The sequence below is a fragment of the Theropithecus gelada genome, chromosome 8 (assembly GCF_003255815.1).
Source record: "Theropithecus gelada isolate Dixy chromosome 8, Tgel_1.0, whole genome shotgun sequence".
In the NCBI taxonomy this organism is placed as follows: Eukaryota; Metazoa; Chordata; class Mammalia; order Primates; family Cercopithecidae; genus Theropithecus; species Theropithecus gelada.
Window position 1 is genome coordinate 101,804,997 of NC_037676.1, and position 19,435 is coordinate 101,824,431.

The 19,435-nt window shown below is 33.6% G+C and overlaps 1 protein-coding gene across 1 annotated transcript in view; it reads left to right on the forward strand.

Annotated features, from left to right (window-relative positions):
• VPS13B (vacuolar protein sorting 13 homolog B) overlaps positions 1 to 19,435 on the forward strand; it is an 858,817-nt gene that overhangs the window by 467,069 nt on the left and 372,313 nt on the right. Inside the window, exons 25-28 of the mRNA XM_025394335.1 lie at positions 260 to 374; positions 5,136 to 5,202; positions 9,097 to 9,505; positions 17,937 to 18,048. Coding sequence (XP_025250120.1) covers positions 260 to 374; positions 5,136 to 5,202; positions 9,097 to 9,505; positions 17,937 to 18,048 — 703 coding nt within the window. The remainder of the gene's footprint in view (positions 1 to 259; positions 375 to 5,135; positions 5,203 to 9,096; positions 9,506 to 17,936; positions 18,049 to 19,435) is intronic.

Below are 19,435 nucleotides of genomic sequence, written 5' to 3' on the forward strand. Positions count from 1 at the left end.
ACTAAAATTATTGGGAAAATCCTTGACTGGTATCAAATATAACACTCCCGACATTAACTGGGCTTTCCCCTTTCTTGAAATAAATGTCTTATCTTAATCGAAAGACCTGTGCTGATTTGCTTATTATTCTAGAAGCTTTTGTGATCTCAGTGCCTCTGTACATATCCAGCATGCATATGTCAACGTGAAATGTAAAATGGAAAGTTTTAATATTAATTGTGAAGACTGTATTGATATTACTGTTTGTTTCTTATTGCAGAGGTTTGTATGGTCTGTGAACTAGAAGATCTCAGTGCTTCCATAGATGTCCAGGATGTATATACCAAAGTGAAATGTAAAATAGAGAGTTTCAATATTGATCACTATAGAAGCAGGTAAATAATGAATAATGAATATAAGAAAATCTGTATTTTTCTTTGAACAAAGTTGCTATAAGAGTTTTTCTATTTTAATTTGGCTAGCTATTAAAATAAATATTATACAGGCATACCTTGGACATTTTGGGAGTTTGGTTCCAGACTACTCCAATAAAGTGAATATTTCAATAAAGCAAGTGACACAAATTGTTTGGTTTCTCAGTGTATATAAAGGTGTGTGTGTACACTACACTGTAGTCTGTGAAGTGTATAATAGCATTATGTATTTTAAAATGTACATACCTTAATTTAAAAATACTTTATTGCTAAAATGTGCTAATGATCATCTGAGCACTCAATGAGTCATCATCTTGTTGCTAATGGAGGGTCTTGTCTTGATGTTGATGGCTGCTGACTGATCGGGTGGTGGTTGCTGAAGGTTAGGGTAGCTGTGGCAATTTCTTAAAATAAGTCAATAATGTAGTTTGCCATATGAATTGAATCTTTCTTTATGAAGAATTTCTCTGTAGCATGCAATGCTGTTTGGTGGCATTTTACCCACAACAGAATTTCTTTCAAAATTAGAGTCAGTCCTCTCAAACTTTGCTGCTGCTGCTGTAAAAAATGAGATTATGGAATATTCTGAATCGTTTGTTGTCATTTCAACAATGTTCCCAGCATCTTCCCCAGGAGTAGTTTCCATCTCCAGAAACCACTTTCTTTGCTTATTCATAAGAAGCAACTCCTCATCCATTCAAGTTTCATCATGAGATGGTAGCAATTCAGCCCCATCTTTAGACTCCACTCCTATTTCTAGTTCTCACATTGTTTTCACCACATCTACCATTACTTCCTCCACTGAGGTCTTGAAACCCTCAAAGTCACCAATGAGGGCTGGAATCAACTTCTTACAAACGTCTGTTAATGTTGATATTTTTACCTCCTCCCATGAATCACGAATGTTCTTAATGTTGTCGACAGTGGCGAATCTATTACAGAAGGTGTTTCAATTTAGTTTGCCTAGAACCTTCAGAAGCAGCACTATCTGATACAGTTTGGATATATGTCCCTTCCAAATCTCATGTAGAAATGTGATCCCCAGTGTCAGAGCTTGGGTCTGGTGGGAGATATTTGGGTCATAGGGGAGGATCTCTCATGTATGACTTGGTGCCTCCCCACGGTAACAAGTGAAGCTCTCGATTTCTTAGTTCATGCAAGAGCTGGTTGTTTAAAAAGAGCATAGCACCTCCCCGCTTTCTCTTGCTCACTCTCTTACCATGTGACACACCTGTTCTGCTTTGCCTTCTTCCATGAGTAAAAGCTTCCTGAGGCCTCACCAGAAGCCACTAGATGATAGTGCCATGCTTGTACAGCCTGCAAAACCATGAGCCAAATAAACCTCTTTCCTTTATAAATTACCCAGCCTCAGGAACTCCTTTATAGCAATGCAAAATGGACTAACACACTGTGGCCTTACAGAATGTATTTCTTAAGTAATAAGACTTGTAAGTCAGAATTACTACTTGATCCATGAGCTGAAGAATGGATGTTAGCAGGCATGAAGACAACATTCATCTCCTTGTGTATCTCCATTAGAACTTTTTGGTAACCAGGTGTATTGTCAATGAACAGTAATATTTTCAAAGGATTTTGTTTTCTAAACAAGCAGCCATTCTCAACAAAGGGCTTAAAATATTCAGGAGACCATGCTGTAAACAGATGTGCTATCATCCAAGCTTAGTTATTCCCACGTGTAGAGCACAGGAGAAGAGTAGATTTAACATAATTCTTAAGGGCCCTAGGATTTTCAGAATGGTAAATGATCGTTATCTTCAACTTCACCGGCTGCATTCACCTCTAACAAGAGAGTCAGCCTGTCTTTCGAAGCTTTAAACCCAGGCATTGACTTCTCCTCTGTCTATCAGTCTTAGATGGCATCTTCTTCCAAGAGAAGACTGTTTTGTCTACATTGAAAATCTGTTAGTGTAGCCACCTTCATCAGTGAACTGAGCTACATCTTTTGTATAACTTGCTGCCACTTATCCATCAGCATTTGTTGCTTCATGTTGCACATTAATATTATAGAGATGGTTTTTTTCCTTAAGCCTCATGAACTAACTTCTGCTAGCTTCAAACTTAACTTCTGCAGCTTTCTTACCTCTCTCAATTTCTAGAATTGAAGAGAGTTAGGGTCTTGCTCTGGATTTAACAGAATGGTGTGGCTGGTTTGATCCTCTACCCAGACCACTCAGACTTTCTGCCTATCAGCAATAAGATTGTTTCACTTTCTTATCATTTGCGAGTTCTCTGGAGTAGCACTTTTAATTTTCTTCAAGAATCTTCCTTTGCATTCACAACTTGGCACAAGAAGCTTTGTTTTCTGCTTATCTCGGCTTTTGATATGCCTTCCTCAGTAAGCTTAATCATTTTTAGATTTTTATTTAAAGTGAGAGATTTGCAACTCTTCTTTCACTGGAACACTTAAGAGGCCATTGTAGGGTTATTGATTGGCTTCATTTCAATATTGTTATGTTTCAAGGAAAAGGCAGACCTGAGGTGAGGGAGAAAGATGGGAAATAGTAGGGTCGGTGGAGCAATCAGAAAACACGCAGCATTGATCAATTAAGTTTGTGTCTTATTTGGGCACTGTTCATGATGTCCTGAAATGGTTATGATGATAACGTCAAAAATCACTGATCACAGGTCACCATATATCTGTATAATAATAATGAAAAAGTTTGAAATATTGTAAGAATTACCAATATGTGACGCAGAGACTGGAAGTCAGCATATATTGTTGGAAAAAATGGTGCTGATGGACTTACTCAATGTAAGGCTGCCGTAGACCTTCAATTTGGGTAAAATGTAATATCTGCACTATGCAATAAAGCAAAGCCCATAAAACCGAGGTATGCCTGTACTTATTCTCAAAGAGGGTTCTTAACAGATATATTGGTTAATTTTATTTCGTATTTGTCCATGTATGGAGTATAATAAAATTTTGTTTTATAAGATGACAAATCTGTTCATAAATATATACATTGCCATATTAAATGAAATAAGCTACTTTTACTAATAATCTTACATAATTTATTTTCTGTATTTTATATTTGCTTAGATGCCTGCAACATAGTTGATGGCTTTGATTTTTGCTGTATAATTCCCATTCATTCTCTATACCAGTATAATCATGCACTGAGATGGAGCAATAGCTCATTTCCTAAGCACTTTGATGACTCTCATCTCACAGATGATTATTATGTATATGGTGGATGTTCCTAGAACCATTGTTTCTGGCATAATAAATTTCTATCAAAAGTATAATTACATGCAAATATGCATGGCTTGTAATAGTAACATTAGTAAAAAAGTTTTCAGATGTTTTCACAAAGCTCTCTACAGGTTTTATCATAAATTTTTCTGAAACAAAAATACAAATGCCTTTTTTTTTTGGCTTTATAGTAGTAGTACAGTGATGCTTCTTTTTGTAATTGAGCTAAAATTCACATGCCATAAAAATTGTTTTGAAAAACAAATGTTTTTCAAAAATATTTTAAATAGCATCATATTTTCAATTTTGTAGTTTTTGGCTTAGAAACAGCCTTAAAATCCATTTCTTTCATTTATTTATTTAACAATTTTTTATTGTGTGCCACCAGAAGCACCTTTATGTTTCTGTACATATATTGATGTATTACATACTCTAAAAAATTATTTTTAATTTTCCAAGTTCCTAGTTCTACATTAAAAGTGTTTGAATTTTTATCCATTATTGCATATATCATATTGTCTGTCAATAATTATCAAATCTGTCACAATTATGGGATAAAAATATTTTGCTGGATATGTGTTAGGACTTCTTCTAATAGTATTAACTTACCAATCATATGATAATTATTTTTGTCATACTAAACAGTGAATTATTAATTGGCTTTTGATCATAGAATGTTCAACTCTTTAGTTCCTTTGAAATGGTATGTATCTGTATAAAAATGATCTTTGCAAGTGATAGTACAATATTTTAGCTGAAATAATTTTTAATGTCATGAATATTATGTATTATGTTGTACTTTATCCCTGACTTTACTGCTAAATTTTTATAAATTATAAATATTCAGATAATTTATTAATTTATTAAAAATATATGTTTGTTGTGTGTGTGGTATGCACCAAGTGCTATGCTAAATGAGTACTGGGGATGTAGTGTTTAAGAAAAATAGCCTGGCATGGTGGCTCACACCTGTGATCCCAGCACTTTGGGAGGCCAAGGCAGGGGGATTGCTTGAGCCCAGGAGTTTGAGACCAGCTGGGACAAGATGGCGAGACCCCATCACCATATACACACAAAAAGTAGCTGGGCATGGTGGTGTATGCCTGTAGTTCCAGCTGCTGGGGAGGCTAAGGTGGGTGGATTGCTTGAGCCCAGGAGTTCAAGGTTACAGTGAGCTATGATTGTGCCATTGCACTCCAGCCTGGGCAACAGAGCAAGGCCCCATCTTTAAAAAAGAAAAATAAACATAGATGTTACTCTTGTGGAGGAGATGGAAGTAAATAATCAGCCAAATAAATATATAATTTACCATGAAGACAAATGTTCTTATGCAGAACTATCAGAGTGTGGTGCTAATGTAAATTGTTCTATTGATTGCATTGTCAGATTTATGTTTTAGTTCAATGCAGTGTTGTGAACTTTAGATGTATTTGAAATAGTTATATATGTTCAATTTCTTAACTCAGAAAAATTGAAGAGAACAGATAAGGTGAACTTATGTTTTCCAGGCCAGGGGAAGGTTGGCAGTCAGGACATTTTGAAGGAGTATTTCTACAATGCAAAGAAAAATCTGTGGTGAGACCCATTTAGTTATTATGATTTTTGAAAATATACTTTAAACTGTTTATCTTTGTTATTTAATAAAATAGGACTAATGGTTACAAGAATTTGAGTTCAGAATAACTTCTTATTAACCTGTTTCTTCAAAATTACATATAAATTTAAAGCTATTTATTCTTTGAAGCTGCTCTTGTTTTGTAACCATCTTCCTGTTATAAAAATTAATTTATCAAAAAGGCAAAGGTAGGCTTGCTTTTGTTAATATACTTTATCTTTAGTGTACTATTATGTTGACTTTTTGGAATTGTTTCCCAATTCTTATGTGAGTTCATGCTGGATTGTTCTTTACCATAAACTAGAAGTTGTAATTTTATACTAAAAGCAATTATTTTTTGTTTACTTTCATTAACATTGCTTTTGCAGAAGATGGTCCAGGCAGAGGCCATACCTAGCAGTTGCTCAAATCGAAATTTATGCAAACTTGAGGAGAATTTAAAACTATCCAGATTTTTTTTTTGCTTATGGCTTTTATTGCTTTTTGTCTTTTCACCTTCTTTGCTCCTGTCCATCACCTCAAGCCTTGGGGAAGAGTGTTGGTCTTTGGGGCAATGTGGAGGTGTCTTCCTTTCCTGTACTGACAAGCTGAACAGACGCACCTTGTTGGTTCGACCCATCAGCAAGCAGGACCCTTTCAGTAATTGCTCTGGCTTCTTTCCTTCTGTAAGAAATTACTTTTAAATTATGCTACACGACTCCCATTAACAGGAACCCAGAGAAGGAATGGAATGATTCATAGAGTCAACTCTTGATTTGTGTTTTCCTCTATATCATAAACTTTATAAATGAAGTATAATGTAATTTAAAATTGTAGAACTGCTTTTCCACTATAACCTGTTTCTGGGTCACTTGCATGAGTACAGACTAATTTTATCATCAATATAAGGAAATCAAAGTAGTACATTCAATATATTTTTTAAAATTGTGCATGTATTGAATGATCAAGAGTTGACCAATACTGCTTTTGTCATTCCTCTAATGATTCTTAATAAGATTGCTTTTTAATTTTTTTTTCTATTATTATGCCATTGTTTTCTTACAACTAATTCAAAGTAACTTGTGTGGGACCTTCTTGAATCTGAACAAGATTGCATTTCTGTCATTGACTAGGTAGATGAACACAAGGCTATATCAGTGACTTTTAGAAGTTTAGAACCTTGCCTTTTCTAATGGTACAACATATCTAGATATGTTCTTAAGCTAATTCTTTTAACTGATATTCTTAAAGTTAACTTTGTTCTTAAATTTAATGTTTAATAGTATATTTGCATAGCAAGTGATATGTTCTGATTTTATTTTGAGCTTTTACTAGCAATAGTCTCTAATCATTAGTGCAGGGAAAAAAATGTGGCTTTTGCGTTAGAGGAAGTGTTTAGATTTATTTTCCTCTCTTTGAATGTTCATTAGAGTCTATGAAAAACATTCTTAATAATTTTAACAAATATTCATAAAGAAACCCTAAATTTATCATTAATGTTCTTCAGAAATTCTTTCTAAATGTATAAATTAAATGCCATTTAAAAAGTTTCTTAGTGTTTTTTGACATTTGAATAGTATAAAGTATTATTACTGTATGAAAAGTGATACTTATATTACCTCAACTAGTGTTCATTTTTTCCCTTATTGTAAGGGAGTTAGGAATGCAGCAGTTAAAAAAAAACAGCACCCTTTCTTCATGTAGCTTACCTTTCAAATATGCTTACATTCCACGTGTTTAAAATATTTTTCCGAATTAAAACATTTATACATTGAAATACCTTTTATACTCTTTCCAGGATTCAAATGTTGCTATTAATAAAGATTTATTATGAATTAGATTTTTTAGATTAGTGGTCAGTACTAACCCTCTCCCCAGTTTAGACACTTAGAACAAACAACATCACTGTGATCACTGTGGCCTCTTCCACTGGGGATATACCTTAACAATTCGTCTCCATCCATTATTGCTCATTGTCCAGCAACATGGTAATAAAACTGGTAGCACTTTTCCTGCTTTACTATGCATCTTTTTGTTTTGAGTGCAGAAATAAAAAAGAAGGGGAGTCAGAGGAGAATTAGTGAAAATGTTGGGAACAGTGAAAAATGCTTTGAGAGCAGGCTGTTATGGGGAAAGATGATTATATTGCACAACTATTTAATGCTTACTTTCCGGGGTTTTTTTAATGGTCAATTAAAAAAAAAATGAAGATAATTTATTTTCTTATCTTCCTTCATTATAAAGTCTAAATTAAAAGCAAACTCAACAGTGGTAACTGAATTGCATATTTTTTCCTCTCACCACGTCAGTGGGTGATAGGCAACAAAATAAGAGGAAGAAAATGGAAGCAAAAGAAATTTAGGAGTGATGGGATAATATAGGCTCAGACTCATTACAGCTTTCCTATCTCTCTTTTATTTTCTGTTTATGTGAATATATTTTCTTCTTTTTGCTTTGTTCCAGTTCACTTCTCCTCTTAAAAATCCCCTCTTTGGACCCTACTAACTTTTTCAGGTGTTGGAAAGAGGGGCAGGGAATGTGGAATATAACAGTTCTCCTCTAATTCTGTGCTGAGTAATTTCCAAAACAATATTTCATGTCTGTTAATTGGTTGAGGAAGATTTTTTTCAAGTGATATTCTTTTGTATGTTGAGGAATACGAAAGTATACGTTTTACTTTACTTCTTTAAAAGCATACTGTTTTACTATAACTTGTTTATAGTATGCAATTTGAATAGGAGGGCTAATTGAGATAGTTTAGCAAAAATATTGAAGTTATGATAATTATTTTACTCTCAGTTAAATGTTATATGTGTACTAATATAGTAGTATATGCAAAGATTATGAGTTACAGGATAGTGATAATTAGATTTTATAAACAATATGTTAGCTATTGATAATAGGCAAGTTCTGAAAGACAAATGTTATATTGTTGCGTCACATTACTGTTTAAATATGCAGTAACTGTTTAGTTCAGTTATCAAAGCATGGTATCAATGAGGCTTCTTTTATAGGCTCTGTCTTTGTATAAATGAGCCAAATTATTGAAGGAAAAACTCCATTTCCACAACTGTTATATCCTATCTAGTGAAGGTAATCATCTGGCCTGTTTAGATTTGGTCTCAAATAAAAATATATAATGTGGTTATTTCAATTTCACCTGAGTAAATAACCTTTCTGTGACCTGTGATACTTTTTATTACAGCCTCTTAGTACTCATAATGAAAAATTTTCATGAAATGAAAAGATAAAATCAAGATAGTCTTTTCCAACCTAGTTTTTTTGTTTGAGACAGAGTGTCACTTTGTTGCCCAGGCTAGAGTGCAGTGGCTCAATCTCGGCTCACTGCAGCCTCTGCCTCCTGGGTTGAAGCGATTCTTGTGCCTCAGCCTCCCGAGCAACTGGGATTACAGGCATGTACTACCACACCACCACATCTGGCTAATTTTTTGTATTTTTAGTAGAGACGGGATTTCACCATGTTGGCCAGGCTGGTCTCGAACTCCTGGCCTCAAGTTATCTGCCCACCTTAGCCTCCCAAAGTGTTGGGATTACAGACATGAGCTACTACACCCCAGCCCCAAATTCTTAATGTTACAGAAAATGCAGAAGTCACAGAAATAGCCACAAAAAGATTAATTACCTTCCTCAAGATCTAGAACTGGAACTCAGGATTCCAATCTTTAGTTCAGTGATTCAAACCATCTTAGAAGTTTTTTGTCCCCATCTGCAGAATTGATCAGTCATGTGTTTATTAAGAAGTGTAGGGTAAGACCAACAGGTAAAAATACTCACTGAGATCATTTTCTTCTTTCCAATTTTTTAAAAAATGTTTTTAATGAACTGTGTATTTTGATTTCCTTTTTCTGGAACAGACAACTACAAAACTTCTAGATGGCACTCATCAGCAGCATGGATTCCTCTCTCTGACATACACAAAAGCTGTAACAAAAAATGTCCGTCACAAGTTAACATCAAGAAATGAGCGAAGAAGTTTTCATAAGTTATCTGAAGGCTTAATGGATGGTTCTCCTCATTTTCTTCATGAAATTCTTCTTTCAGCACAAGCTTTTGATATTGTTCTTTATTTTCCTTTACTTAATGCCATTGCAAGTATATTTCAAGCAAAACTACCAAAGACCCAAAAAGAGAAAACAAAATCTCCTGGTCAGCCCATGAGGACCCATACACTGACATCCCGCAATTTACCTTTGATTTATATCAACACAAGTGTAATCAGAATTTTTATGCCAAAAACAGAAGAAATGCAGCCAACTGTTGAAGGTATTGTCTTCTGATTTTTTTTTTGGTCTGATTTTAAATAATTTTCTTCTAGAGACCTTAGTTTTCTGGGGTTTTTTGTTTCTTTTAAAAAATATGAGCAGTTGGTTGTGCTTTGCGGTTTGGTATATTTTATAGAGAAGAAATATAGATATTCTATAAATCATTAGGAAATACATCAGAATACTATGTAAGTATCTGACTTTGTTAGTAGGATAAGAAATATGAGGATTTTTTTTCTTCAAGGCTTTTGCCAGTAAAGCATATATATACTTTGTGACATTTGTTTTACTGAACTCAAATATTGGGTTCTATATATCTAATAGAACTAAAATTTTGTTTAAAAACAAGGTCAGGCACAGTGGCTCATGCCTGTAATCCTAACACTTTGAGAAGCCAAGGTAGGAGGATCACTGGAGCCCAGGAGTTTCCGACCAGCCTGGGCAACATAGTGAGACCCCATATGTACAAAAATAAGATACTAGCCCAATATGGTGGTGCACACCTGTAGCCCCAGCTACTTGGCATATCATTTTTGTAATAAAATATTTGTAGAACCTTATAGTCCTTAATTACCAAGGTGTCTAGAACTAAATTCAATGTATTATACTCACAGATTCTTAATACAAGCCAGTTTCTACTTTTTATGTCTAATTTTTCTTAGAAGTGATCTTCAAATTGATTACTTTGAGATGTGAAATTACTATTCTCTGAATATCCTATATTCTGACAGTAGTATACAATTGTTTTCATCTGTTCAGATAGTTTGTAGAAACACATGGATGGTTATGAATAAGAGTTAGTCTTTATCGACCAATTACAAGTGATAAACAACTCACTAAGCAGAAAAGTAAGAAGCTGTATATTCATTGCAAAGGTAATGACGTTTATGCTTTTTCCTTGTTATATAGGAGCACCTAATGAAATTTTAGATAGTGTAATTTACATTAAGGTTACATAGGTTAGAAAACAGAAATCTACATTTTTACACAGGTAATTCCCTGAGGATCATAGTTTCAGTTATAATAACATTTGTTCTCAACCTTGGAAGAGACACAGACACAAAAGATCGGGGAGATTATCAAACTGTTTTTGGCATTACAACTGAGAATGGGAGGAAAACACCATGAAAACAGTAGATTGTCTTTATTACACCAAATTTATCAGTGATTTGGGAGAAGAATTTGGGGTAGTTCATTACATTTAATAAAGACCATGGGCCGGGTGCAGTGGCTCATGCCTGTAATCACAACACTTTGGAAGGCCGAGGCGGTCAGATCACGAGGTCAGTAGTTCGAGACCAGCCTGGCCAACATGGTGAAACCCCGTCTCTACTAAAAATACAAAATAATTAGCCAGGCGTGGTGGCACGCACCTGTAATCCCAGCTACTTGGGAGGCTGAGGTGGGATAACTGCTTGAACCCAGGAGGTAGAGGTTGCAGTGAGCCGAGATACTGCCACTGCACTCTAGCCTGGGTGACAGAGCAAGACTCCATCTCGAGGGAAAAAAAAAAACCAAAAACCATAATGTTACAGTATCTATTTTATTAAAATAAAATTACAGAAGTTTTATCTCTAGATAAAAATAAGAAAGTTTTATACTATATAATATAAAAAATTCTAAGTATAGTTTTTATACAAGGATATTGTTTTCCACAAATACCTCTCTGATTGGTATAAAATATTCATTTTTCTAACTTGTGAGTTCCTGTATTTCATTTAAAATATGTTAGTAGGCTTTTATGATTTTCTGAATATTTCTTGAAGTGTTTGTTTTATGTTCCCCATTCCTTAATTGTAAAATTATTTTCAGTTTAATGTAAACATTTGGGAAGGCCAAAATTTCATTGAAACATAAGAAATAATATGGTGTTAGAGGTGAGAGGTTGGTATGAGGTATACAAAAATACAGGGAGAATCTCTGTGAAAAAAGCTGAGGAAATAGTGAGAGGCCATAGAGACAGAAAAGGAAGTAAAGCAACTTACCTGATTGGTAGACTTTTTTAGTAATAAAGAAATGTTCATGATTTATAAATGATTCTCACATTTTATGATGTAATGGTATCTGAATAATAATTGTATAATGGACACTACATTTAGTCATTTATCCCATATTATTCCCTACACTGTTTTAATTTAGGGTTTCCTTCTTGAAAACCCATTTTACACCATAAAATATCAATTTCAGTAACAAGTTTAAATTTTTAAAAACAAACCAAATGTGTATGATTCAGTGCCTACTTATTACGTTTTAAAACTTGACCAAGAATATGATACAATATCAGTGTGCTGTTTTTCTGCATCTTTGACCAGCCGGGCTGAGACTTTTAAAATGGGTATTTAATAATGTATATACTGGTAAATCTTTCTGAATCAGACATAGCGGCTCCTCAATGTGGGCATATGATCTATATTCAAAATTTTCTCATTTGTCTTATAATACCTTATCTATCTCATGTCCTGAAAGCATCTGAAAATCTTTGGTATTTGTTAGTGAGGAAATATTTTTACAGTAAATTGCTCTTTCATTGCAATTAGATCTTCATTGCAGAGCTCCTTTGACTCAAATTTTTGTGGCAATATCCGTGAGAGAAACCTCCATGACTGACTTACTTTCACCATCCATGTCAGTGTTCGTCATAGCCTTTAGGTGGTCTTCACTAGAGGGGTCTTATTTATAGTGATAAATATTTCCTCCTAAGGCAAAATTTGCCTATAAATGTAAATAGTTTTCATTGTTAATTTGGAAACCTTTTTTTTTCTCTCTTTTTTATTGTGGTAAAATATATATAACAAATTTTCTACTTTAATCATTTTAAGTATATAATTCAGTGACAATAATTACACTCACAATGTTGTGAAACCATCACCACTATTTCCAAATGTATTTGTCACCCCAAACAAAAGCTCTGTATCCATTAAGTAATAGCTACCCTCATCCTCTGGTAACCTCTAATCTATTTTCTGTCTCTATAAATTTTCCTACTCTAGAAATTTCATGTAAGTGGAATTATACAATGTTTATCCTTTTGTGTCTGGCTCACTTTACTTAGCATAATGTTTTCAAGGCTCATCCAAGTTGCTGCACATATCAGAACTTCATTCCTTGCTATAACTGAATAATATTGTTTTGTATGGATATACCACATTTTGTTTATTAATTAATCTATCGGGCAGTTGGGTCATTTCCACCCTTTTTTTTGGTTAATGTGAGTAATACTGCTATGAACACTGGCATGGAAGTTTCTGTTGGAGGCCCTGTTTTCACTTCTTTTGGGGTGTACACCTAAGAGTGGAATTTTTAGGTCCCATGGTAATTCTGTTTGGAATTCTGTTTTTGAGGAACCACCAAACTTCTTGAAAGCCCTTGTGGGTTAGAGTACAATTTGTGGTATTTTCCGAACAATGCCAATATGCAGGCATAGTTTAGTCAACAAGAAGAGCAAACGGAGCTCATGCTTAGCATAGCAGCAGCTGTGTGCTGAGCACCTGAGCAGCTCTGTGGTGAGGCAGAAGTCTGAAGTTCATTGTTTAACTCTAGCTTTATTTTCTGTTACACTTACCAAAGGTTTAATGAAACAGGTTCTGTTTCACTGATATATTTGTGACAAAAAGATTACAATTCATTCTATTTAAGAAAGGTGAGGGAAAAAAAGAACAACTTTATTTTCTGTGGGGCTTTTTTTGTTTGTTTATATGTTTTTGTTTTGGGCTTATTGTGTTATAAACATTAATACTACATATCACACAGTTTTGTTGTTTCCTATTGAGTTGCTTCAACTGGGAAAATCCTTCAACTAATTTTAATTGCAGAAATATTTCCAGACTTCTGCCATCTTATTTTTAAAGCTGCTACTGCTGCTGCTTCTGCTTCCACTTCTTCTTCTGCTGCTGCTGCTGCTTTTTCTTTTTTTGGTGGTGGCTGTGGTGGGGTTTTAACATATAATTTCAGAATTCATGTGCCTAGGTACTTCCTAAGGTCACTTTGAATAAGAGTATATGAGATGGGGGAAGGTTGTTATAGTTGTCTTTGGAAAACATAATTTCTTTTGTCTTTCTGTGGACTTTCAGGTTAAGTGTAATCCTTTGCAGATATGCATATTTTTAGCAACAAACAACTTTTTAGTGGTATTTTTTTGTGTGGCCTGGATGTATGTATCTGTAGAATAAATTACCAGCAAAAGGATTGCTAGATCAAAGGATTCCATACCTTTAAAATAGTAAGAGATGTCAAATTACCTTCCTAAATGGCTGCTATTTCTTACTCTTACCCTAGCAGAGGTTATTTTTAGCCTTTTGTAGGTCTCATTAGTGAAAAGTACAGTGTTTTTTAAGGAGTTGCATATCTTTTCCTTATTAATACTTTTTTGTGTATTAATCCTTTTGTCTGGCATATGCATTGCTCATATCTTTACTTTTTTGTGTTCTGCCTTTGCGTCTCTATATCTGTGCATATATCTGTATCTTTATAATTGTACCTGCATCTCTATGTATCTGAGGTGTTATAAATAGCCAGACTGTGTGCCTAAGCTAAGAATACAAATACAAAATGCATGCCAAAGTTTCGGATTTTGACACATTATATTAATTTTTTTAATACTTTATCTTTCTTCTTTGCTACTCTTAATTTAAATAATCGTAATTTACCCATGAAAAGGTCAAAGAAAAAATTTTCATTGTGGTAAAATTCATATAACAAATTCACCATTTTAAAGTATAGATAATTCTTACATTATGTTTTATATGGGAGATTGGATGTGTCCATTTAATACATGTTAAAAGCTGTAATGCGGACTGTGGAAATCATGATTGAATGAGGAATTTCATTAGAAATAAATATCATCAATGACTCTAGTAAGTTGGAGTCAAGAGTATACTATTCATTTTATTCTAGAAAACCTTTACAAGAAAGTTTGAATAAGATGATTATCAGATTAATTAAATTAAAAATGTAGGCCAGGCATGGTGGCTCATGCCTGTAATACCAGCACTTTGGAAGGCCAAAGCAGGCATATAGCTTGAGCCCAGGAGTTTGAGACTAGCCTGGGCTACATGGCGAAACTCTATCCTACAAAAAATATAAAAATTAGCTGGGCATAGTGGCCTGTGCCTGTAGTCCCAGCTACTCAGGAGGCTGAGGTGGAAGAAGAAATTGAGTCCAGGAGGTCAAGGTTTCAGTGAGTTGTGATCACACCACCAAACTCCAGCCTGGGTGACAGGAGGAGACCGTGTCTCAAAAAAAAAAAAAAAAAAAAAGTATATGTAAGTTGTTTTGATGAGTGTGAAAGAATAACTAACTCTTGCTACAGCATTCTTTTCAGCAGAAACTTTATTATAAAAATATCACAGAGCAGTCGTGCCTGTCACTGAATAAGTAATCTGTGTCAAAGATGAGTGGTAAACTAAATACAACTAAACTTTCTATTAATATGCATAGTGGTCATTGGTTACATATTTATTGAAACTTTTGTCTTCAACTGCCAGTATGGCAATAACTAATTAAAAACTTTTATTGAAAGCTGTCACAACAGTTTTGGCTTTATAAAAGCATAATATTACACAGTGGCAATTTCAAATACTTTTGAGACTTCAAATGTTTTACTAAATTGAGTTTATATTGAGAATCTTAAATGAAAGTTGAAGTATCCAAAACACTTTTATTCAGGTTGGAATTAAGAAAAGTTCGTTGTAAGCAACATTCTTATGTTATCTGACAATTGCATGAAGATTCTGGTCTTTATTCAAGCTTTTGGTTACTGATACAAACTCCTGATTTCAGAGTTGTTTATAGCCTTTCCATATGCCACATACAGATGTACATTCATACATCTGTACATACATGTGTATACACTCTCTTGCCCCGAGAAAAGATGAAATCTTTCAGACTTATAATATATGCTACATTAATGTAAGACTCTTTAATCATGTCTACATTTCAGTTTATGATAAAAAATATATTTAACATTCCAATATTTTATTTAGAACAATAATAGTGAAAATCGGCTTTTAAACCTGGATATTGTTTACATTATGTGCAGTTACTATCAGGATTCTAAATCTACAGGTGTTTGACTTCCAGCTTAATCTTTTTATTTCACAATAGAGAACTTCTTAAAATCTAGCATGTCCAGAATGAGTAGTTCCTCATGAGGCTCAATTTTTAAAAATAGAGTTAAAGCAAGGAAGGAAGGCATTAATTTTCATGTTGAAAATATTTCTAGAAGGAACGTTTCCTCATATGGTCCAACCATTAAATACAGGTGAAATAAGCCAAAAAAGAGAAGCTGATTTTTTTGCGGCAATAAAGTAGCTGAAGAAATGACTCAAGGCACTTTCATGTATAAATACATTTTTTTGTTTTTTCTTACATCTCGATATATTTTGATAAGCTGAATAATTTCTATAATCAAATTATTTATTTTAATCTAGTTTATGAATGATCTGCATTACATGTTCATTTTTTTATTATAGCAGTCAGTATAATCTAATGAGAACACTTTTGGCCCTAACAGAAACAGAATTCTGTTCTTGGATCTGGCTTTGTATGTAACACCAAGTACGTCATTTCTCCTCCATATGTACCTCATTTACTGCAATGTTTCTGTTACATTTCAGACTTTCATATGGTGGGTAGTATCTGTAGCCTGGAAGAACGGTTAGCAAATACACTAATTGCACTTTTGTGGTATGGTCTATTCTCCAGGCTTACTATTTATTGATTTAATTGATGCCTGCTGCTTAATCAGAGGTTTTACCCACATGGAACTATTTGATAAGCTTGGCATAAAATGCAAGATCTGTAAAATGTAAACAATGTTCATATTATAAGGACCTATAATCAAACCAACCCTCTAAGTTATTTGAAAATAGTGCAGCTGCATGAGAAGTAGTTTTCTATTTGATCTTTTGCTATGGAATTGTAAAAATACTGTCTTTACTGTGACATCCACATGCTAATATTTGTTATGATAGATCATCTCTTTTTCTTTCTCCTTTTGCTGTCACTTCTCCCACCTTCCTACTATTTTGCCTTACCCTGCTCCCTTCATGGTTATCTTATTCTGGTTCCTTATTTCTCTCACTGAATATCTTATTCTTCTAACTTTTTTCTGATTTTCTTAATTCTGACTGTCTTTCCTTGGACTAATCTGAATCAGACCATACCAAGTATACTGAAATAATATACTGAAAATATACTGAAATATACTGAATATACTGAAAATAATAGACTGAAATAATATACTGGAAATACAGCTGGAAATAATCTTGTAGCTTTTGCATTCTTTGGGCACCACAGTTTGGGAAATATGGATTGTATGCCTTTGTAGGCAGGTTCTGTTCAGGATATTTCTTAGGTCTTTTTCTGTTCTATTTTTGGCAGATGGTAGTTCCTTGAGAGAAATTATAAGTTTTAATATACGTTTACTTCAAGACCTAGAAAGTTGTATATTGTTAGCACTTTTTAAACAGTGTTTATACAGCTACTATAGTAGAATCATCTGTTGGAGAATAGAGAGTAAAATGTAAATGTAATGAATGGGGCCGTTAATTTCTCCTATTCATCCCAAACAGTCCTTAGAAAAGACATTGAATTTACTGGCGAGTTGTGGAAAAGGTGCTGAACTTCAGCCCTAAATCAGAGCATATAGTCAAATATCATTTTATTTAATACAAAGAAAAGAATTAGAACAGATACATCCTTTTACCTTTTTTTGTTTTCTGGGATTATTTATCATAGTTTTAGATGTCATTAGGAGGTAGAACTTTTAAAGGGGTCTGGGATGCCAATTTCTAAAGCAATTTTACAGTAGAAGTTATTAAAATTAAAAAGTTATCTGGAATAACAGGTTGATACGTTCTTCCATATTAAATAGTTGGTGTTTTCCATCTTCAATGTGGCAGTCATCATGTTTCTTTTGGATTTTCTGACATTTTGGAGCTTAAAGTGATATACTTTATGTTTGTGTGTGTGTGTTGTATTTAACTGTTATTTAGCATGTAAATTTAAATGGCTTTGAGAATTTGTCACTGACTTTGTAATATCCTTCAATATATTTGTAGACAACAATGAAGTATTAAGAACCCAAAGCTGAAAATCATTTAGGAGAAAGACACAGATTGTGAAGTTAGATAAACATTTGTCTTCAATATTACTTATATATATTTAATATTATAATTTTTAAGTTGGGAGTGGAGTTGTTTGTTTTTTCTTTGCTATTTTAATTGTGTATTTTAACAGGAAACCACTTAATGGGTATGAACAGAGTTAAAAGAATCAAATATTTTTATTTTAAACATGATTTTTTTCATTTTACTTTTTCTTATGTATTGCTCTTAAAGTGTCTGTATTCCATTCCCTCAAAGATTTCTCCTTATGCATAAAGTTATGTACAGATCCACAGTGTATTCATGAATCTCCTTCTTTTGTTACAGTTAATCAGGCAGCAAAAGAAGACACCGTGGTTTTGAAGATTGGCTCTGTTGCCATGGCTCCCCAGGCTGACAATCCCCTTGGCAGATCTGTCCTTAGGAAAGATATTTACCAGTAAGTTTATTTTCTTATGTCCAATCTTGCAACAATTTTCATCCTGCAAAGACGTACAGTGATCAATAACTTACTTACTGTGGCCTGTAGAAATATTTCTCATTCAGGATCTTTTGATATTTAAAACCAGGTTTTTCTGATTTTCTTCAGTTGTGGGTTTTTTAATTCATTCAGACAAATCAAGTATTTCTGTGAAGTGTTGATGAATAACAGAATGTAAGTACTAAGTCACCGTAAAACTGAAGAAACATAGTTTGGAAAATTTTAGCAGATGTCAAATTTGACCAAATCTCTAATCACATAAGAAAACGAGGTCCTCTGTAGAACCACCACATCCTACTGTAGTCATGTTGTATCAAAGTGAAACATTTTATTAATTTAAGTGAAAGCTATTATTTGAAATGTAGGAATGTGGATGTCATATGGATCAAAGCTGTAAAGAAAAGCAAACTTCTAAAGAGAAATTTCACAGTAAACACTTTCTGTGAAAATGCTATGCTCTGGATTTTGTCACTGAGTATTTGCAAACCACACCAAGCATATATGGACAACTAAACTGGTGAACATATGTAATCAACATGATAAAAATAATATATGATTCATACTGAAGTTGGCACTGCTGCCAGACAGAAAAATACAGTTGCAAATAATACCAAGTGAGAAAAGTCACAGAAATACAGATGAACAAGTGTCTTATTCTTCTTGCTGGTCTGTTTTTCAGATGATGTTGTCTCTTCTAAAAAATAAATTCCTACTGCTCTCCAGTAAATGTTACTGCTAAGAAAAGATTCTAATTTGGTGATACATTTACCCTTTAGAGGGTGATGGCTATTTTTTATTTAAATAGATCTAGGAACTTCATTTCTTAGATTTCTCTGATATTTGAGTTATAATTTTTTCCTTTGACTTATGTATGTATGATCTCTTCCTTGTATTAATTTTTTGGGTATTTAATAGTATTCATCCCTTAAATAAGTTTTCATGTAGCTAACTTATATATAATCTTAGGATTCCAGAGCTGAAAGGGGCTTTAGGAATTATCTAACTCAACTTCCCTATTTTACAGATTAGGAAACTGAATAACTAGAAGAATACTGTAGTTGTCCCTGGTGAAACAGTAATAGAGCCAAGGTTACAATTCCTATCTTTCGACTCCCTTAGGATCTAGGGAAATGATTTAATAGAATATAAATTATAGATGAGAATACTTTAATTTTCTAACATTTGGAAATTCTTCCAGATGTCTTTATCTTTTCTACTTCAGAAGTAAGTGGTCCTAAAATAGAGACCTACTTTACTTTTGGTGAAAGAAATCTAGGTTATATTAAGAGATCCTATCACCATCAGTAAAGTGAACCACTGGGATAATTCCTTTCCTCGTGTACCC